General features: G+C 43.1%; 1 protein-coding gene across 4 annotated transcripts in view; it reads right to left on the minus strand.

Moving 5' to 3' along the window:
• The window catches only part of ADAMTS12 (ADAM metallopeptidase with thrombospondin type 1 motif 12), a 404,015-nt gene that overhangs the window by 158,463 nt on the left and 222,650 nt on the right, over positions 1-22,902 (minus strand). For all 4 annotated transcript variants that reach the window (XM_061189166.1, XM_061189165.1, XM_061189167.1 and 1 more), the window contains exons 4-7: positions 19,765-19,961; positions 18,937-19,020; positions 5,446-5,570; positions 1,426-1,575 (exon numbers count right to left, since the gene is read on the minus strand). In XM_061189166.1, the coding sequence (XP_061045149.1) occupies positions 1,426-1,575; positions 5,446-5,570; positions 18,937-19,020; positions 19,765-19,961 (556 nt within the window). The remainder of the gene's footprint in view (positions 1-1,425; positions 1,576-5,445; positions 5,571-18,936; positions 19,021-19,764; positions 19,962-22,902) is intronic.

The following is a 22,902-nucleotide window of genomic DNA, read 5'->3' on the forward strand; positions in this document are numbered from 1 at the left end:
TATCAGGATTGAGGATGCCTATACATTTGCACATACTAATAATTTTCATTTTGCCAACTTATTATCAACATGCCAACAACTACAGCCTGGTCTTTTCAAGACCTAGCATTCTGTCCTCAATCATTGTTTAATCATAAGCAAGTCCCTTAACCTCTTTGTATTTGAATTTTTGATAATTAAGGATACTAGAATATATCACATTTATCTCCCAGGGTTTTTTGGTAAGAATCAAAGAAATCACAGTACCTAATTCAACCTACTCATTTCAGAGATAAGGAAATAAGCACAAAGAGGTGAAGGGAATTCTCTAAGGTCATAATACTGGTTGATGGAAAAGCCAGGATAAGCACTCACTTTTCTGAACTCCCAAGCCGATACTCTGGTTTTGTACTTCAGGTAAAAGTATTTTGAAAAGTTCCAATATTATATGAGAAAAATTGTGGGGAAGCTCAGGCCAGAGAAGCTGGGCCTTGAATAATCCAGTCAACAGGGCTCTTCCTAATCCCACCTCCTTTTCTGGCTGGATACTCCAAACATGACCAGTGTTCTGCTTCCTTTTTGGAGGGAGGAGACCCAGGCTGGTGGCTACATAACAGGCAGGGGTATAGTTGAGCCATTTACAATGACTCCCCACTCTGAGCTTCCAATCAGTGTGCTGTTCTCTTATTTGTGGTTAATACATACACCGATAAATTAAGTTATGAATAAGCTAAGATCTTTCCTCCATGGGAACTTCTGATACCTAGAGAATCCAGAATCCTCATTATTCCTTTATTCAACCTTTCTGAAACCTGCCTTCAATCAATTCACCTAATCAAATTCACACATTTGTGTGACAACTTGGACCTTCTGTTAACTGGTGTTTGTCTGCTGGGCTTTCCAAGTTTATAGCAGTTTTCCATTTTTTCTTTATTCAGTGTTCTCCTTTAATACATATAAGTAAAATGGGACTAACAATAGTATCTACTTCATAATGTTGTTGAGAGGATTCAGTGACACAATGCAAAGCGTCTGGCATAAAGTAAGGGCACAAAATGTTAAGGTTCATGACTTTTTAGTGATATTAACAATATTACAATTTCATAAGGACTAAATAGGGATTGTTACTCCTGAATTAATCAATTAAGTTAAAGCTTATCTCCTTGTTTCTGCTCGCTTCATTCTAACTCAGAATTGCAGTGGCCTCTTTGATTCTGCGATGTCGATGGTACAAGGGGTCAGAGCAGAGAAGACAGTGGAATCTTTGTCATGTGTGATTCCCCATTCCCCCCTTTACAGATGAGAAAGCAGAGATTTAAGAGGGTGATTCTCAAGCCACAATGCAATCAGATTATCCTGACACCCTGTTTAAGTTTCCCTCCATTCCCTCTACTGATACTGATGCATGAACATGAGGAAGAGATCTCAGTTTCCTTGGCCCTTTACCTGTGTCCAAGCTCATGGGCAATTGTGAAAGCCAAGGGGAGTCCAGAATCTTCATTGATGTTACAACTCCGGTGAGGCTGGCACATTCCCGACAGGTGGGACAGACCCAGAGTTTCACAGGGGCGATTGACACCAGCACAGATGTCTTTTCTGAAAGTAGAGAACAGAGATGAGTAGGTACCCAAAGAAACATCTGGAAAAAAAAAAAAAAACCTCCTGGAAAAATCTGGGTATTAATTCACATTCAATATGGTCTGTAAAGCATGATTAAAATTGTTTTAATAGTCCATACGAATTAGGGAGCAATTTTGAATTCACTAGAATTATTCTGATTTCACCACTTGATGACTGAATCTCACTAACACCTGAAAAAGGTAGGAAAATATGGCAAATGTTTTACTTTGAGTTGCTTTTGCTCTTAATCTCAGGAGGCCAAATATATTATTTGACCCATAAGGGAAGGATCTGATTGAAAACTGGAATTAATTTGAACTTTTAAATAGGGAAGGGACAACCATCAGTAGCTGAGGTTTTTTCAAACATGAAACACCTTTTTGGTCGTTCTGAGGTCTGTCATCAAAACTCATCTGAGAATTTTTAGTCATTCATGAAAAAGGGAATTGGTCCCATCAACCCATGCAGAGATCAAATTAATGGTCTCTCCAGTTCTACCACCCTAACAAAACTGCATATGGGAGGGGATGGACACACAAATAAACACTCCTAGGATCTTACAAAATACTAGTTACAGCTTTTAAATATAAAAATGTGCTCCCATATCCTAGTAGGGCTCATTTCAATCAGTGACAAGAGTTTTGAAGAGTCGTTAATTAGCCGTATGGTTTTCTTTAGTTCAAGAAGTCTTTGCCAAGAAGGACTAGCACAAAGGCCAACAGGGTTCTGAGCTTTAGCTGGTTGCAGACCTTCAGCTCATGGGGTTTGCGTGGGTGCGATTTCTGGCAATAAATGGTCTGCTTTTTGTGTCCATTGGGCCATAGAAAAGGTTCAGGCTCTGAGAACCCCCATAAGTTCTCAGTTCTCCAAGAGGCAATGTCTGGGACGATGGAACAGGAGAAAGCAACTGTCATCTCCCAGCATGAGCAGCAGACGTGAATCCGCACCCCTACTAGCAGTGGTAGTTCCGTGTTGGACAGCTAGATTGGATCATATAGCCCAAGCATTTCAAATAATTTCTGAGTCTGTGGGAGGACCAACCAAACACTTTTCCACCCCTACTGCTAGATTTCCTTTTTGTTATTTCATTAAAAAAAAAAGTCTAGGTCTGCATGGAGCTGCTGGGAAAAGATGAATGATGCTTTTTGGTAATCTACCAACTTTCTGAAAGTGCAGGAAGTTGGGTCCCTTAAATAACTGTTCATTGAGTGCCTATTAAGTATCCAGCACTGAAGAAGAGAAAAGCAGGTAACAAAAGGATTGTAAGATAGGGGTGGTCTTGCAGGCAAAGAGCTTAAGCTCCCAGGAGGAGATCAGCTCCACCTCCACCAGGCACTGGGGATAGTAAAAGAGAAAACACGCCTTGGCATGCAGCCACCAGCCCCATTTCACAAGGCGTGTTCACACCAAACCCACCTTCTACTGAATGCACCGCTATAGCAAGCTCTGTTGAAGTGGATCTCAGCATAGTCCTCCAGAGGCAAGTTCAGTCTTATACTTCCCTCCCTTCCTGAGCCTACCTATTTCTTCAGAGCAGAGGTTCTCAACAGGGGTTGATTTTTGTTCCCCGCACCCTCCTAGGGAACATCTGGCAATGTCTGGAGACAGTTTTGGCTGTCACAACTTGGAGGAGGGTGCTACTGGCATCTCATGGATAGAGGCCAGGGATACTGTGTTTTGTTTTGTTTTTTTTCTGATATTTATTTATTTATTTTTGGCTACGTTGGGTCTTAGCTGTGGCATGCAGGATCTTTTGTTGCGGCGCGTGGGCTTCCCTCTAGTTGTGGTGCATGGGCTCCAGAGTGTGTGGGGTCTGTAGCTGTGGCACACAGGCTTAGTTGCCCCGTGGCGTGTGGGATCTTAGTTCCCAGACCAGGGATCGAACCCACGTCCCCTGCATTGGAAAGTGGATTCTTAACCACTGGATCACCAGGGAAGCCCCCAGGAATACTGTAAAATACACTTCAATGCACAGCCCCTCACAGCAAAGAATTAGCCAACCCAAAATGTCAATGGTGTTGACGTTGAGAAATCCTGCTTCAGAACTTGAAATTCTCTCTACTGTCTAGGAGTTGGTGAGGTTCATCAAAGCTTGAAACCTGACCCCTGTTCTAAGGAAGAAAAATTATCACAGTAAGAAAAAAAGGAGAACAGATCCTTCGTATTCTTACTGGGTAATATTATGGCTATTGGGGTCAAGCCACCTGGATTTAAGTCTCTACTGTACCTGTTAAAAGCAGTGAGATTTTGGGCAGGTGACATAATTAAGCCTCAGTTTCCCCATCTGTACAATAGGAATGATTGACAGTAATGAACTACCAGGGTTGTTGTGGGGATTAAATGGAATGATGATTGTTCTAACAGATGTAGCATAGGGCCTGGCCCGTGTCAAATACTCCCTAAATGCCAACTATCATTAACTCACTGATTTATGCATGTGAGAATGAGAGGAGAAACTATTTCTGCTTTCAGGGAAAGAAAAGAGACAGCGCTGAGACACAGCTGCCAGGTGGCCAATGCTGGTCCCATGATCCAGGGTTCTTCCCTACAGCCAGGTCCTGCCTAGACCGAAGTCTTCCCCTGGCCACTTGCCTGGGTCCTCATGTTTCCTGGCTGCCTGCTGGCTCCCCAAAGCCTCTGTGCTTACATTCTACACCCACACCAACCTATTCCCCAGGGGAGCTATGATCAACCCAGGTGTCATAAGACCTAATAAACCTAATGTAATAGGTTTACGCCACGGACTTATTTTGGAACGTATTTGCATTCAACCGAAGTTTTGATATTATCACTCAAAAGAGTGATTCTGATGATTGGAATTTTGGGTCAGGGTAAGACAGAAATTTGGATAGGGTGGGGGCTGATTATCATCCCTTGTGCATAACCTATGCACTGAGATAACCCTGTCAAAGGGACAGATGACAAGCCAAGATGTTCAGGGGCAGCCGGTCCTCCCCAGGGACAACAAACAGACACCCAGGGCCTTTCCGCTCATGAGGGTCTCTTCAGCTGGAGGGCCAGGCTGAAGGGCCTCTTCCACTACACATCCCTGGATTTCAGGATGTCTCTGAATCTGCATAGGAGTGCCCAGTGAAAACTTACTTTCCCCCCATTAAGAGCTTCATTTGTCTAGATTAAAATAGTGTCTGTTACATAGTAGGTATTCAAAAAATATTTATTGAATCAATGAGCAAACATAGCATTCCAAGAGCCTAGGTTGATCAGGTAAACTCACTAGCTTTTCACAGCTATGAGTCCTGGAAGGTCTGACGGTTCTTCTTTAGCACCATAGGGTCTCTCTGTAGTCAGAACAAATAGTATCTTCATGAGGGTAAAAGGGAGAAAGGTGCAAGCAAACCACTCTGCCTATTCAGGGGAGGACCTTCTCCCCATATTCTTTCTTCAACATCAGTCAGAGATGAGTTACAAGGAGGACTGATTTCTGTAGAGATAGTTGCAGGTTTCTAAATTGGAGGAAATTTTTAAAAAGAAAATTAAAGGATGAGAAATTCCATGGTTAAGAGTTAAAGGAGACTTTAATGAGGATCTGCTAACAAGCTTCCTGATTGTTTATAGAGCTGCACCGAAAAGCCAGTTTTAAAGATGAAATCATCACTGGGATAGGAAAGAGCAGATGCAGTTCATTAACACAGAGAGCTGTGCGCATTTAGCAAGCTTGCTGACTGCTCCCTTACTGGTATGGGAGTCAGGAAGTGTCTAGTTGATAGACGCTGCCTTTTAAATGACAAGAGCAGCAAAGAGCAGAAGAATCTCATGAGGTTGAATACCTGGCAACCCTTTCACCTGCCAGCCCCCCCTGCCTTGCAGCCCCCGGCTCTTGGGTACCTGGTGAGAAGGACGGCCACATCATGATGGGCAGGGTTGAGGTCACTCTTGGGATTGATGCTCTTCTGCCACTTACAGAAGCTGGACAGTGTCTTCTCTGCATGGTGAACTATTTTCAATCCTTGCTGGAGAAAGAAGAGGAAGAGATTGGCATGGGTGATTTTTCTGTGGTCAGAGCCCATCACTTTAGTCTTCAGAAGCAGCTAAGTGAGATGAGCTCTGGATGGGTGTCCCAGACATCTGGCAAGAATTTGGGGAGGCCAATGTACTCCTCTGGGCCAACCCCCTGCTCGAAACACTATTATTCCCATGACTTCCACTAAAAGAACGTAAAGGGGAGAATTGCAGGATAGAAATTATTACTGGGACAAGTAGCCCTTGAAGAAAAACTAAAAATATATTAGCAAAGACCAAGATCTGTTTGAAGTTCTATTTCTACTGGTTCTCTTCTTCCTAAGCCAATACAATTCCAAAGAGACATTTTTATTTCTAATGCAAAATGAATAGATTTTCAACAAAAAGCATCTTCCTTTCATGAGGTGTCCTGCAAGGAGGTACTGGATGTTTCCTTGCCCATGGTTTCCATCTTGTTTTGACATCTGTGGGTAAAGGGCAGAGGGTGACATAATCTCTCCAGGCTTTTAACCAGTTAGGATCATTGATTGTCTGACAACAATTAGGACGCTGGGGTAGATGCCCCAGCCTGCAACTTGAAGGGCTCCCGAGTCATATCTAGCTGGCCCACAGTTACTATTGGAGATGGAAGGAGAGGGCTTGTTCCAAATTAACTGGATGAACACTTGTCAAATGGGAGAGAAGAAAAAAGGGATAATCAGCCCTAGAAGGGCTTCAGTTTAATCCGAATTTCTAAAGGAGAAATTTCTTTCCCTTGCCTCATTTCTTCGGGGTATCTATGTAGAGCCATCTCTTATACAGGGTGGATTCAACGTGGAGAATGACTACTTCCCTTGGCTTACTCTAATCCGAGTCTATTACTCTGGGCTCGGCCCAAGATCTTCAGGGCTGTCTCTACATCAAACTATGAGCTTGCTTCTCTATATTCTGTATTTTGCTAAGGCCCACACCCAAATCCAACAAGGCCTGAGAGGCTTTGGTTGCTTGTCAGAGGTACTCCCAGGTCCCCCCACCCATGCTAATTGACTACCATAGATCACCTTCCCTTCATGAAAACACAGGAAGGTGGCTCATCGCTCATGAAAACTCACTGAACTCCCTAGTGTAAAGAATTTAAATAAAAGCAACAGACTTCATTATTTAATAATCCTCATCATTGTATCATCCATTATAGGGTATATGGTGGTGGAGGGAGAGAGGTTCTGGGGACGAACTGGGCACAGGTGAGTCAGTCTCCTATTCAACTAGTCAAACTGTAGTTAGAGCAGGAAACCTACTGGAACAAACATCTCACACCCACCATAAAACACTGGCTAGGTGGCATGAATTACGAATGGAAAGGAAGAAAAGAGGAGGAAAGAAAAGGAGTGAGGGTGGAGGGAAGAAGGACGGGAAAGGAGAAAAGGAAGGAAAGAAACATTTCTTGATCGTTTACTTTTGTGCCAGATATTTTCACATAAATTCTCTTTTCTAATTTAATTTCATCTTCTCAGTGTTACTTGTAAAGAAAGCATTGTTATTTTCATTTTATAATAAGAGGAAGTTAAACCTCAGAGAAGTGAAGAACTAGCTGAAGGTCACTCAGGTCAGTTACTGAATCAAAGACTTTGAGAACAGGGGCTCCTTGATGAAGCTGTGCTTCTAACTGGTGACCAGCCTCATTAGAAAGGTGCCTTACTTCCCCTTCAGACAAGAAGGTAAGTTATCAAACAAAACATCAGCTATGATTAGATTGCTTTGAGGTTTGTTTTAAACCCTACATTTGTTTGTTTGTTTGTTTGTTTTGGGGGGAGGAAGTCTCTGAAAGAATACTAATTAATTAAAAAATAATGCCATTTTGCATTGTTCCAAAGAAAATGAAAGTGGTATAAATCTAACAAAACATGTACAGGATCTGTATCTGGAAAATTACAAAATTCTGAGGAATGACATGAGTCTTGATCTAAACTGCACATCTTATACAAAAATTATCTCAAGATGTATCACAGACTGAAATGTAAAATGTAAAACTATAAAACTTTTGAAAAAAATCATAGGGGAAAATCTTGGGTCCCTAGGTAAAGAGTTCAGAGACTGGATACTAATCAGATGATCCAGAAAAGGAAAAAATGAAAAATTGGACCTCATCAAAATGAAAAACTTTTGCTCTGAGAGAAACTTGTGAAGAGAATGAAAAGATGAGCTACAGAGTGGGAGAAAGTATTTGTAAGCCATATAGCTGTCAAAGGACCTGCCTCTATAAAATCTAAAGATCTCTCAAAACTCAACAATAAAAGAACAATGAGAAAACAGGCAAAAGGCATGAAGAGACATTTCACTGAAGGGGATATACAGATGGCGAATAAGCACAACAAAAAGATGTTCAACCTCATTAGCCATCAGAGAACTGCAAATTAAAACCACAATGAGATAGTACTACATGCCTATCAGAATGACTAAAATTTTAAAAAGTGACAGCACCCAAACAATGGTAAGGATGTGGTAAAATTGGGTCACTCATACACTGCTGGTGAGAATGTAAAATGGTATAGCCGCTATGGAAAACAGTTTGAAGTTTCTTAAAAAACTAAACATGCAACTACCATATGACCCAGCAATTACATTCCAGGACATTTGTCCCAGAGAAATGAAGACTTATGCTCACACAAAAGCCTGTAGTGGAATGTTCATAGCAGCTTCATGCATGATAGCAGAAAACTGGAAACAACCCAAATGTCCCTCAATGAGTGAATGGTTAAATAAACTGTTATATACCATGGAATGCTACTTAGGACCAAAAAGGAACAAACTCTCCATACACACAACTTCGACGGATCTCAAGGGAACTACACTGAATGAAAACAATCCAATCTCAAGAGGTTATATACTATACGATTCCATTTATATAACATTCTTGCAATGACAAAATTATAGAGACGTAGAACAGATTAGTGCTTTCCAGGAGTTAGGTCGGTAGGCAGAAGGGAGGTACAAAAGGGTAGCATGAGGGATCTTTGTAATGGAACTGTTCTGTGCTGTGGCAAACGTTCCAGAAATCTATACATGTTAAAATTGCATAGAACTGTGAATACACACACACACACACACACACACACACTCACACATCAATTAGTGCTTGTAAAACTGGTGAAATCTGAATAAGGTAGGTGGTTTGTATGAATATCAATTTATTGGTTCTGATGTTGTACCAAAGTTATACGAGATGTTACCACTGGGGGAAACTGGGTGAAGGGTATATGGGATTTCTCTGTACTACTTCTTACAACTGCATGTGAATCTACAATTACCTAAAATTTTTTTAATATCTTAAAAATAATAACTGATCTGAATCAAGGCTAGAGGGTTGCAATAGAAGGTCTTATAAAGCAGGGGTCCCCAACCCCCAGGCCGTGGGCCGGTACCAGTCTGCGGCCTGTTAGGATCTGGGCCACACAGCAGGAGGTGAGCAGCGGGCAAGCGAGCGAGTGAAGCTTCATCTGCCGCCCCCCATCGCTCCCCATCGCTCGCGTTACCGCCTGAACCCCCCCTGCCCTGATCGCTGGCATTACCATCTGAACCATCCCCCCCCGCCCCCGTCCGTGGAAAAACTGACTTCCACGAAACCGGTCCCTGGTGCCAAAAAGGTTGGGGACCGCTGTTATAAAGCACTTTTCAGTATGAGTCTATGTGGGTTACTTACTAATTAAATATGTGTGAGTTCCCAGAGTTTTGAATCAAAGGGAACCTATAATCTTTCACATGGGTTACAGTGGGTAGGAAGAGCCCACACATCACACACCCACATACCCACACACCCACTCTGAGGTTCAGTTAAGTTCCCTATTTAAATAGCCATGAATGTAAAAGCTTGTTAGAGCCAAGGTGGCCACACAGGCAGAAGCGGATGGAGCCCCTCTCGAAATGTTCTCCTGCGGCTCACAGACCCTGGAGGGGGCACACAGCTCAAGGTGGGATATTGCCAGACTGGAAAAACTCAATTTTTTGCTTCGATATTGTCCTTTTACACATTGGCTGGACTCACGATTTTGGAAGAACTTACATACCAATCCACATGTGTCTGTTTGAGGAAAAGTGAATGTTTACAAACATCCACTGTCCCTGGATTCTGAGCCAAATTCAGTGTCAGCAAGGACATATCTTCACCGTCACAGGGAAAGCAGTCATCTTCCAGATGCTGCAGCATAAACTCTGCCTCCAATTTTCCCATCGTTACTACGAACCCATTTCCCTGAAGTATCTTAGGAACTATAAATCCAATCCTCTCATTTAAACAATAAGGAAATCCAGGCCAGAGAGGGGAGTAATTCAGCAGGTTTTGGCAGAGCAAGGTTGTGATGCCAGGTATGCAGCTACTAATCCAGGAACGGTGGTTTCCAAACTATTGAAGACTTCTCTAAACCTTTTGCTTTGAATAACTGGAAAGATTTAGCAATTCACCTGTCAATGGTTATCACTTATTCATCTCCCCCACCTCATACTCCCACCACCAGGAAGGAGACAAACACAGGCAGAGACCCTTTCTTTCCAAGATCCCCAGCTCTCCTTCCTCGTTTTACTCTCTGGCCACTTCTTGGGCTCCTTTATGGGCTCTTCTCCTACCCTGCTTTTGGCTCATTGCTGGTTCACTCTCAATCACAGTTATATTTTCGGAAATCACCTATACACTATTAACTCTCAAATCTCTATCTCATTCCAAACCTCTCCTGGAGTTCAAACTCATGTACCCAAATCTCTTGATGGACACCCCCTTCCAGATGGCACCACAGGTACCCACAGCTCAGCATCCCTGAAATCCTTTCTCCCCACATTAACCTGCTATTCTTCCTGCATCCTCTTAGTTACAGGAACCACCATCAGCGTCCTCCTGCTGGTCTCCCTTCTCTCCTTATTCAGCATCCCAATCTGTCATGATGTGCTGCTAACTTTACCTCCTCTCCATCTTTACTCCCAACTGCCCTAGCTCAAACCCTCATCATTTTATGCTTGGATTAATTCTTACAGCATCTCTTAACTGTTCTCCTGCTTTCTTCTTTCTTCTCTTTAAATCTATCCTCCCAGGACTTCCCTGGTGGTCCAGTGGTAAAGAATCCGCCTTCCAATGCAGGGGATGTGGGTTCGATCCCTGGTCGGGGAACTAAGATCTCACATGCCGTGGGGCAACTAAGCCCGCGCACCACAACTACTGAGCTCGCGTGCCTCAACGAGAGAGCCACGTGCCACAAACTACAGAGCCCACGCGCCCTGGAGCCCGAGCGCCACAACTAGGGAGAGAAAACCCACATGCCACAACTAGAGAGAGGCCCACACACCACAACGAAGAGCCCACACCACAACGAAGAGCCCACACCACAGTGAAAAAACCCGCATGCCTCAACAGAGACCCTGTGTGCTGCAACTAAGACCCGACGCAGCCAAAAATAAATAAATAAATAAATAAATAATTAGATAAATCTATCCTCCTTGCCATTGCCAAGTTAATCTAGCCAAAATCAAAGTCTGCTCATATCACCATGTAAGACTCAAGGCCCTTTAAAGTCTAACCTCCAGGAAGCCCTCCCTTCATTTTCAACCTCATAGTTTATGTTCCAGCAACATTCAAACTGCCTGTATTACCATTTCCCCCAGGCCCACGCACACGTTATTTTTCTCCTTGCTTTCTTCAGGCTGCTTGCTCTGCCTAGAATGCCTCCTTTCTCTCATCATTTATTCCCTTTAACTTACTCAGCATCCATTAATTCTTTAAGATTCAATTGGGGCATTTCCAAGGAGCATTCCCTGCCCCCAATCTGGAGTAGTTTCCTACGAATACATCTTGTGCATCTTGGTTCACAGCACTTGCTGCACTAGGTTAAAATGTTAAAATTGTGTGATGTTATTCTCAGAGCTTTCTGAGAATCTGCTCCCGGATTATAACCCTCAGTTTAGCTCAAATAAAATTCCCTTTTTTTAATCTTCTTCACTTGATAGTTAATTGAATTTTCATTGACATGAGATAAAAAAATGTTGGACCGAAGTCTACCCCCAAATCTTGCTTGCTTTCTCCTTGTTGCCTTTGTCAGTTCCTCTTACAGACAAAGCAAGTGTAATTAACTGAGTTGCTGGTCATTTGTAGCTGGGTGCCTTGCCCTTGTGCAAAACTTTCATCTACAATACATGGCATTTAACACAAGTTCAGTGCTTACTGCTTGTCTGCTAGATGTCGTGACACTTCCAGGAAGTTTGAATTAAGCACAACTTTTTCAGCCTCCTCAGCCTTTTCATCTCCAAGTCTCATAAGAGGTTAAGTCCAACACTTTCTCAGTTTCTTGAATGTACTTGATCCCAGGAGCCTTGGTTAGTGTTATTAGCTACACCTCAACACCATGCAGCCCTCAGCACACACAAGATACAGAAGAGCTTTGGAGAGATCACACTGGCACACAATGAATAAGGGGAGACTTGTACAGTACTAAACATTTCCTATAAAGCATCCTCGTCATTATTCGAGCTTGTCAAAACAAACCCCCATCCAGACAAATTTTTTTCGTATTTCCTCTGTAAACAAAAATAGATTTCCCTTTTTGGTCTTTCATCATTTTTTCTCACCTCATTTTCTCAAGCAAGTCCAATTCACTTCCCACTTCCCCTTTCCTATTTATTTGAGTATGTGACCTGATTGGACAGGGAGGTGACCTAGAGGAAATCAGTGGTGGCTCGCAGAAAGAGTCCCAAATGGGAGAGAGAAAATGATTTTGCAAGAACATGGCTTTTATTATAAATTGTTCTCTTTGTAAACTCTCTCTTTATAATGAAAAAAAAATCATGTATTGATTTCCTTGAGAATTTGCGATTCAACCCACAATCTGATCATGCTCTACTAGCCAGGCTTAGGTTCCTGGAAGAAAGAGAACAGGCAGAGAAGGGAAAAGCAGTAAAAAGGAATACCTCATCTGATGATCAAAGGAAGAGATACTTGATTTTTTTAAAATTAATTTTTAATTTATTTATTTTTGGCTGCACTGTGTCTTCGTGGCTGCGCGTGGGCTTTTTCTAGTTGCAGCGAGCGGGGACTACCCTTTGTTGCAGTGCGTGGGCTTCTCATTGCAGTGGCTTCTCTTGTTGCGGAGCATGGGCTCTAGGCACGCAGGCTCAGTAGTTGTGGCGCACGAGCTTCATTGCTCCGCGGCATGTGGGATCTTCCCGGACCAGGGCTCGAACCTGTGTCCCCTGCATTGGCAGGAGGATTCTTAACCACTGCGTCATGAGGGAAGCCCGAGATACTTGATTTTTAAAAAAAGTGATGAATGTACGAATTCATTTACCATATTTTTGACATTTATCTTGAAAAAGCAGCAGTTCTATAGGTTATAACAGACCCACAAATCACCCTGGGGGCAGGGAAGTCACCAGCCTGAATTGCCAGAGTTAACAGGCTTTTAACCCCAGAGGCTCACAGAAGTGAACCCAACACTAAATCACTCTGAGACCAAGAGGAAAATTCTCTGTGAAAAGTCATCTCCCTCCCGTCTGTCAGCCCTACTGCTGCTCCTTCAAGCCAGCCTGACACCCGCAGGCTCTACCCCTCAATGGCACAGCGACCTGGGGCCCATTTGGCTGGCGTCATCCCAACTCGCTCCCATCCCCGTTGTGTCTCCATCCTGTTCTTAAAAGAAGTCTCCAACCTCTTATGATTCTTATCTTCTCCTTTAGGTTTTTTGTTTTCTGTCAAGGACTTTGGTACAGTTTCCTCATCTGTGAAATGAGTATTATAGTAACAAGTTTCCAGGGTTGTTGTGGGACCTGATGATGATGACAATGATAAGAATAAGAATGATACTGACAAGTAACACTGATGGAGTGGTTTCTACAAGCCAGATACGAGGCTGACTATTACATGAATTAACACGTTTGATTCTCACAGCAACCCTAGGAAGTAAATATTCTTATCCTCACTTTACCAAATGAAGAAATGGAGGCACAGATAAGTAACCTACCAAAGGTTACACGACTAGAAAGAGGGGGGACTGACTATAAACCTGTGCTCACTACAATATTAACTGCTCACAAGAGTAGGAGGGAAGGGAGCAATCCTATCCGTAACCCCAGCCCAAAAGTAGAGCAGGGAAGCCATTGAATGAATTGGTCTAAAGTGGAAAGGGCCAAAGGTTAAGTTTGTGTCCGAGTCCTTGAGGGAGAATGGAAGTTCAAAGGATAGGATTAGGGTCATAAAGTGGAAATAAGAATTTGATTTAGGGCTGGATGGAGACAGGATAGGACAGAGAGCAAGCTGGCTCATCTCTGAAGCCACTCTGATTGCTTGGCCCCTGATGTCTTTTTTTTTTTTAATTTTTAAAAACTTTTTTATTATGGAAAATTTCAAACATATACAAAAGTGGAAGGAGTAGTGTAAGAAATCCCCATGAATCCATCAGTTAGCTTCAAGAATTATCAACACATGGCCAATCTCATCTCACCATTATGTCTTAATATGCTAGACAAATCTTTCCAGCTCATGGTTTTGTGTACCTGAGTTTCCACTGGTCCAAAATATGACCCTCTATTCTTTGAGACATCTCCAGGATGCTCCAAAATTAGTATCGCATCAGACTAATTTATTCTCAAAATGTGATGAAATTCCACAGTGGTTTTTTACATGGCAGTAACTGACATAGAGAAACTGTATTTTATGTATGTAGGTTAATCACCAAGTCTCTGGAACCCACCACAGAAAATGAAGTCCAAAATGGTGTTAGCTGTCAGGTATGATTTTGAATAAGAAAGATGAGAGCCATAGAAAGTCACTGATGGAAGAGACCTACCTCAGTGTTCCCCACCTCATGTCACTTCCCACAGAGCCCCAGAGCCATCTCTCTAATGTCTTTCTCTCCATTTCATCTCTCAGTTTGGAATCATCCAGAGACTCCCACAGGATTAGATCCAAACCCCTTTATGGGGTCATAGGCTTGTCATGACTTGGCCACTTATCTTCACCCACTGACTGCTGGTCTCACTCATTCACTCTTTCTCTTATCTGTTATATACCAGTAGGGCTAAGTGGCGAGTAACACCAGACCCAGCCTCTGCCAGACCCAGTCTTACACACTAACGGAGGAAAGTGTGTCAGGCAAATAGATGTAAAGTTACAACTCGGATATGTGCTATGAAGGAGAAATGCAGTATTGTGGGAGTATATAATAAAATATTACTGGGCATGGACATCAGGTAAGGCTTCCCCAGCCAAGAGACACTTGAGCTGAGATCTGAAGGATGAAGGTGTTAACTAAGTGAAGTCAAAAAGGAAGACAGTCCAGGCAACAACAAGACCAGCAGCAGGAGACAGCATGATAAGTAGAAGACTATCACTGTATCTCAAGAGCAAGGAGGGCACAGTAAGTGATTAGAGAGGGAATCAGAAAAACACTGGATTGCTTTAAACCAGGGATGGGCTTTGGAAAGGGGTGTCAGGAGGGTAGAGATAATCAGGTTACCATTTTGAGATCATCCTGGTTGCAATGAGAAAACAAGATCGAAAGGAATCCAAGCAGACCAGAAAGTACATACAACTATAGCCCAGGAAAGAGATAACTGTATCCTGAATTAAAGTGATGAAAATGAGACGGTCAGAGAAAACTGTCAGTACATGATGATGGGCTGGATACGGGGTGGAGGGGGGAGAAGGAGGTGTCATGGACGCCTTCTGGGTCTTTGGCTCCTACAACAGGAAGGATGACGATGTCACACACAGAGACAGGTAACACTGGAACAAGACCAGGTGTGAATGGAGGTGGGCAGGTTTCCATCGGCTGTTTTCTCTCCTGCCTCTGACAAAATCTCATTGTTTCCTTTTTTCACAACAAGGTTTCTGAGCCTCCCATTTTGTGGTTCATGATCAGTGATGTGTTCACAGCCCCTCACAGATAAAGTGCTAGTTTAGGCACTAAGGCTATTGTCCCTATTTCTACGTTCCCCTACCCGGGATGTCCTTCCTCACTGGTTAATTTCTTCTCGTCCTCTAAAACCCAGCATAGACATCCAAGTATCCTTCCTTATCCCAGGTACTCTTTTGCTTTTCTTTGTATTCATGACAATCTCAATTTGAAATCTTCTATTCTGTGCCTTTGTGCAGGAGATGCTAAGCTCCTCAGAATCAGGAATACGACTTTGATTCATATTTGTACCCTCACCAGCTAGCACAGCATGTGACATACAGTTGACGTACCACAACTTGCTTCTCATTTACAGATAAAGAAAGAGGCGGGATGGAGCAATGATGTGACTTTCTCAGAGTTACCTACGGGATGATGACAGAGTCAGGACTCGAATTCAGGTCTCCTTGCTCAAGAGCAGTCACCTCCCAATACCTGACACTGTACTTTCTGCCTGTGGCTGCCACCCTGATGTAAGTTAAGGGCTGGAATCATTGCTGTTTGCTGTGGATGGGGCTGCTCATTAGTCCAAGATGTGAAGAATAGCTAGAGCCATGATCTGGAAATCAAGAAAATGAGAACTGTGAATTGCAACTCTCCAATGAGCTGGCAATTCTGTTGTCAAATTATGAACCTTGTACCACTTGGAGATTCTATAAAAGCTTGAATGAGGAAGATATTTGGCAAGTGGGAGAAAGGAAGCCGTGGCTTTTTTGCAGCAAATCATTTGTGTCTCATTGCACTTGCGAAATGAGGAAGGGAAGAAGAAAAACAATGTAACCGTGATGGGGTCAGAGAGGTAATGGCCAATCAAGTTCTTTCAAAGGATTCCACTGGAAGCAAGACTTTGGTGGCATTGTTTCCTGGGAATGAAGAGTTACAGAGTTAAAAGGGGCCCAATCCACAGAAGCCACATGTTGAGCTCCTACTAATGCTGTTGTTGAAACTGCAGAGGGTACAGGTTTTTCCTTCCCACACCCAGAAGAACCTTCCTTTTTTCCCCCGTAGCTAAGCATGCATATATGCTAGACCATTATACAGTAGTAAAAATTTGTCCTCCAAGGTATCCAGGTATAATTTTCAAAAAGTTAAAAACATAATTCTCATACAGATATAGAGTGAGCACATGTTCAAGATATACTTAACTCACTAATAAGGAGACAGGCAAGATGGCAAAGCTGGTTCGAAGGCAGATACATGAAACTGATGCAACTATAGTCAGTTAAAAAAAAAAAAAAGAATGCTGGACTAAGACTGCTACATTAGATACAAAATTATATAATGTTCCACAGACCAATAAAACCATAATCTTTGGAGTTATCTTCTTGCCGGACACAAATCGTTTCCATCTCTACTGGCCAAAACCCATTTGTACTCTATCAGTTTCCTGCATGTGAACACCTAACTTTACCATGTCTAGACCCTAATCAATCATGAATAATAATCAAACAAAGTTACATTCCCACAGAGTGAGATAGGTCATGTTAGACACTGAAAGGACACATAGTTTTTGTTTTGCCTGGTTTCTAAGTTTTGGGTAAATTTTCTTAACAAAAGGTTTACAGGAAGGGAAATAATATATCCATCGGTATTCCAAGATACCCAAAGTATATCTTGAGTGACTAAGGGAAATAGGGGTGGTAGAGGGGAGAAGAAAGAAAAAGGATCAGGCTCCAGAGATCATTGTTTTAAAATCTTCTGCCTGGGGGCTTCTACTCAGAAAACAATCAACCCTGCCTTGAGCACTTTGACCTCAGATCTCTTGCTGATGAAGATTTGAACGATGCCCTTCTTCACATATCTCAGCTGCTGGCTAAGTGCTATAGATTGCAAAGTCATTTCATCAGGTTGGCTGGTTCAGTCTTTCATTAAATTTTACTTCATTCATTTATTTATTCATTCATTCATGGCCAGGCACTGTGTTCAGTGCTGGAGACAAAGCCAAGAATAAAGGGACATAGTTACTGCTCTCATGAAATTCACGTTCTGATGGTGGCTGAGATAAACAAGAAAAGAGTAAACAAATACACAGAATGTTAATGAATTGCAAGAGTGGTTTCAATAAAGGAAGTAAATCACTTTCTGTGATGGAGAACAGTAAGTGGGACCAGCTTTGGGTAGGCTGGTCATTGAGACCTCTCTGAAGAGGCAGCATTTCAACAGAGGCCTGAGAGGTGAGAAGATGCCAGCCACGAGCAGAGCCAGGGGAGGGGTGCTTCAGGCACTGGGGACCTCAAGTGCATAGGCCGTGAGGCTGACGGGGGCCTTGCGTGTTCTGGAACCTATCTGAAGTCCAGTACGGGGTGCGGGGCGGAGTGGGGGGATGTGGGGTAAGCGAGGCAGAGAGTGACACAAGGAAAAAATGCAAAGGTGGATGGAGGCTAGACCATGAATGCCTCTGCAAGACGCAGTAAGAAATGCTGAATTTGTTCTAAAAACAACATAAATCCATTAAATAGTTTTGCTCAGTGGAGCAACTCAATTTGTACTTAAAATTGCCATTCTAACTGCTACGCAGAGATTGGATTAGGGTGCTGGGGGTGTCAGGGAAGGCTTAAAATAGGAAGAGCATTTGGGATCTCACTGTGGTAGTCTAGGCAGGATATGATAAAAGCCAAAACCAACACAATGACTGTGGACATGATGAACAGTGGGTGATTTTGAGATGTACTTTGAAGGTAGGAGCACAGTGGGCCTTGCTGTGGAACATGGAAGAAAAGAAAGGAGGGAATCAAGAGTGACTCCCAGGCTTATGTAACAGTGCACAATAGCACCGTTTACTGAGATGGGTAAGATGGAGGGTAGGGGAAGGGTGGAAGGCAGGGCTGAGATGATTCGGGCAGGGAGTAATCGAGAATTCCACTTTGGACTAAGTTTCCAAGTTCAAGTGGATTAGAACACATCCAGGTTGAGATGTCAAATAAGCAACTGGATGTAAGTCTGGAGCTCAAGTAGGAGGTCTGGGCTTGAGGTATCAATTGAGTCTCAGCATACACATGCTCTCTAAGTCTCTGAGAAGAGATAGAATTCCCAAGTAAAAGTGCAGAGAGACAAGTGGGCCCAGATCCGAGAGACATGTATTAATATGCAAGAGGTAAATACACAGTATAAAAGGTTCAGTATTTCCAGGTCTCTCCTAACTTTTATTGAAATCACCCAGCCATAACATGATTTAGTCTGTTTCCACTGTGGAACATTCTTAGTCACTGTTGTCAATCTGATTTGTGAGTTACTAGATACAAAGGCTGTCAGATGATTTCAAGTATGTATATCTTGGAAACGTTCTCTATCTCCCACTTGACATCACTGAATTCCCAAGAAAATAACACAGATGGGCTTCCAAACATCTTTCTGGTACCCTCTTTCTTGTCCATCAACAGCTGTTCTGAAGAAAGCAGGTAGGGCGTGTGAGGATCCAGGTCACAAGACCGGTGGGGAAACCATTCCTTACCTCTTCTTCTTCAAGTAGAATGAGCCGAACCACAACGATGTGAATTGCATTGCCAATGCTTGGGTTATGGAACAACCCGGTGACCTAGAGTCAGAAACGGAAAACCATTAGCCTCACATGAACAGAGAACAGATAAATGCTGGAGGAGGGGAAAAAAACAGAAATGTAATGTACTTGAAATAATTCCTTATCTTATAGATCAGGAATTTTTGGTGGAGTGCAAAGATGAGTGAGATACGGCCATGTGGGAAAGCAGGAAGCATTACAAGGCAAAACGGAAGCTTCAAATTAGGGGTCATTAACTTTATTCCAATTCTAGCTCCAACTACCTTGAAGAAATCATGTTCTAGTTCTTTGCCTCAGTTTCCTCACTTGTGAACTTATATAAATCAGTGAGGAAAAAAATCATACTAAAATGATTGAGTCACTTGATAAGTAACTAGTAGAAAATGTACATGATAAATTATAAGTTTTCCTAGGATACATGTTTTTAAGAGAAAGAATAATTTGTCCTTAATTATCTAGGCATGGAATATATTTATAAATATAAATACAAATATATACATTCATACATACATACATACATATATATATTAAAAGGACCAGGGAATTCCCTGGCAGTCCAGTGGTTAGGACTCTGTGCTTTCAGGGCCAAGGGCCTGGTTCAATCCCTGGTCGGGGCACTAAGATCCTGCAAGCCGTGCAGCCAAAAAAAAAAAAAAATTAAAAAAATAAAGGGATCAAAAGAAGGTCTCTTATTTGGGGGATGGAGCATCTCTAGTGGTATCTATCCACCAGCTGCCCCTGTCCCCACGTGGTCTGACGTACCATGTTCATGATGGTGAGGATATAGGACTCCACATTCTCACTTCCGTGGTACTCAATCATCTTCGTGTCGGCCACCACCAGCGTCTCCACCCACCTCTCCTTGCTGATGGAACGCCGAGAGAGGCTTCTGCCTGGCAACTTGCTCCTCTCCCACTTCTCTCGCTGTAGCTCTTGCTTCTGGGAGGTGCCAAGACTGTCTAAACATTAACCAGAAGATAGTGGGTTCATTCTCTATCTCTCTCACATATTACTCACTTATGTTTATAAAGATGCAAGGCTGTAAGTTTAAGTTATGTTTAATAATGCGTGAATACAACGTTCTTATCTATTTGACTGGAATGGAAGAAGAGATCAGTTTAAATGAATATGACCAAGATAAGTGAAATTGGAATATGACAGGGAGGTTCAAATGTACTGCTCTGAAATAATTATTACCTGTTTCATTAAGTAGGTCCCTCATTAAAAAGATATTATATCAAGAATGGGAACTTTCTTCTTCTCCGGCTCCTCCTCCTCTAAATCATTCAGGGCTTACTGAATGCAAGGCAGGGTACTAGGCTTTAAAATGCTAAGTTGTAGGACTTCCCTGGTGGTCCAGTGGTTAGGACTCCGCACTCCCAGTGCAGGGGACCCGGGTTCCATCCCTGGTCAGGGAACTAGATCCCGCATGCTGCAACTAAAGATCCCGCATGTGGCAACGAAGATCCCGCGTGCCTCAACTAAGACCCAGTGCAGCCAAATAAATAAATAAATATATTTTTTAAAAATGCCAAGTTGTTTATCCTCATGAACATCTGAGGTGCATACTGCTATCTCCATCTTGCAAATGTGGAAACCAATGCTCAAAGTGGCTGGTTAAATAACTCCCCAAAGTCACACAGCACATAACATCAGTGGAAGATCCAGGATTTTCTATGCCCTAAAATCAGGCATTTTCATATACACCACAAAGTCTCCCACAGAGTAAATATGCATAAAACTGCAGAAATGTAAGCTGGAAAAGCTGCATGTGGTTCAGGATATCCTACTTCACGAAGGTATTTTTAAAAAGCTGGAAAAGATCTAGCGAAGCACAGTAAAACTCTCAAGGTGACTCATAGGTTTAAGTATGGAAAAGACAATATATGAGGATCATAGTCTGGAAGGCAAAACCCAGAAGAGGCTACAGAATCATGAAGAGAATTAGAATCATTCTCAAACTCCCAGAAGTTTGAGAAGCACCTCCTTGAAACTTGAAAGAGGTCTATTTAAAACCAAAATAAGAATAAAGTGCTACTTCACACATTGGGAAGCTTAACCCAAGTGGTGGTCAAGTCTAAAAGGTTTCAATGGGCTCAGAATGGTTTAGGGAGTTGACAAAAGATCAATTTACCAAAAGAGTAAATGAGGAAAGGAGCCTGGGCTGATGGAGAAGCAGAGTCTCAGTCTTTGAAGATTTCTATCAGGAAGACAGCCACACACCTGCTACCTACTCTCATCGGCACCCTGGACCGCTGGCCAGGGCAGAACAGGAGAGCAGGACAGCAAACCTCACACCCCCTTCCTCCTCTCTGGTGATGGCCACCCAGCCTCAGCCTGAATACTTCCGGTGCTGGGGGTACGCACCAACCCACAGTTCTCTCCTGCAGTGAGCTGGAATTTCCACTTATTAGTCTGGTCCTGTTCTTCCGAGCCGTCTACACCTCCTCCTGAGGCCCTGCCTCAGACATGGAATAGGGACAACTAAAACCATATCCTTCCCTCTCCCCACAGTGCCCTCTGGATTGTACAGCTGATGACACTGGTTTGCTATGTAACCCATCCTGGTTCCTCAGTTTTGCTTTCTACGTGAAAGCAAATACTACACTGAGTAGTATTTACAAAAGAAATGACACATGACCATAGGGCTAAATAAATTCAAATTCTATTATTGTGAGTTTTCCTTGAAAATAATAAAGCTGTACTTTGGTATGAGACTTTTGAGAAATAATTCAGGATTGCAGAAACCTTAGGGGGAAGTGCTGTGAAGACTTACAAATGGGGAGACGGTTAACCCCTCATCTGCGGTAGAACAACTTTCTATCTTGCTTCTCCACTTACTTTGCATGGATAAGTATGACTTCCCTAAGGACTCTCCAGAGAGTTGATTGATGGTTTCTAACTCTGCACCCCTACTGACCTCCTGTCTCTCACCCTTTCATCTCTTTTTGAAGCTCATGGGAACATTTTCAAACTACAACCTGTTTCCAAATCTTTCTGCACAAGCCAGGGAACCAGCCACCCTGAGCCCAGGTGGGGGTCTGTGCTTCTGGGAGGGGTGTCAGCAGACTGGGCCAAGTAGAGGAACCTTACCAACATGGGTGAGGTGCAATCTCCTTCTCTCGGTCTCTTGTCCTTGCCATGTGGGGATGGGTCTCCTCCAAGGTGCAAGGATGCTCAGTGCTCTCCACGAGCTCACCTACCCGGGCAACCCAGTGCTCTCACAAAGCCCTTGGTCACATGGTCTCCTCCTCTCCCTTGGCTCCACAGGCTCTGCATCCCTTCCCTGGGCGCTGGCCCCCTCGTATAGCCCTCAGCTCACTGCAGTTGGCAGACACCGTGCAATATGCAGCCCTTTCATTAAAGAGGACCCTGTGCTCCAGGCTGCAGCCTTGGATCCCTGGCTGGCTGTGGTTCCCCCCTTCCACCTCCTCAGGCCCAAACGTGTCTAAGGTCAGGACTGGCAGGAGGCCGGCACAGGTAAGACACTGGTAGAATAAAGGCGATTTCTCTGCTTCCCCCAGTCCTTTCTTTCTTTTCTCACTTCTCCTTCTCTGCTCTCCCTCCTCTACCTTTTATCTCCTTGATATTAAGAAACAGAGTTTAAAGCCCATCAGGTTATCTTCATTTTTCCAGCAAATAGGTGAGTCACTCAGTAAATGGTCTTGTAGGAGGAAACATGGAAATGAGAGACGGGGTCTGGTGAAGACATATATCAAAAAGTTTTCAACAAGACCTACACCAAGCACTTGCTAAAGGCCAGATCCTGTGCTAAGCACTCTATACACAATGCTTCATTCATTGTGCCAGCAAATCCACCTGATACGCCCTAATATTATCACCGTAGTACAGATGAGGAAACCAAAGCTCGAAGAGGTTAAGTAATTTTCCCAGAGTCAC

Source organism: Eubalaena glacialis, chromosome 4 (assembly GCF_028564815.1).
Source record: "Eubalaena glacialis isolate mEubGla1 chromosome 4, mEubGla1.1.hap2.+ XY, whole genome shotgun sequence".
Lineage (NCBI taxonomy): Eukaryota > Metazoa > Chordata > Mammalia > Artiodactyla > Balaenidae > Eubalaena > Eubalaena glacialis.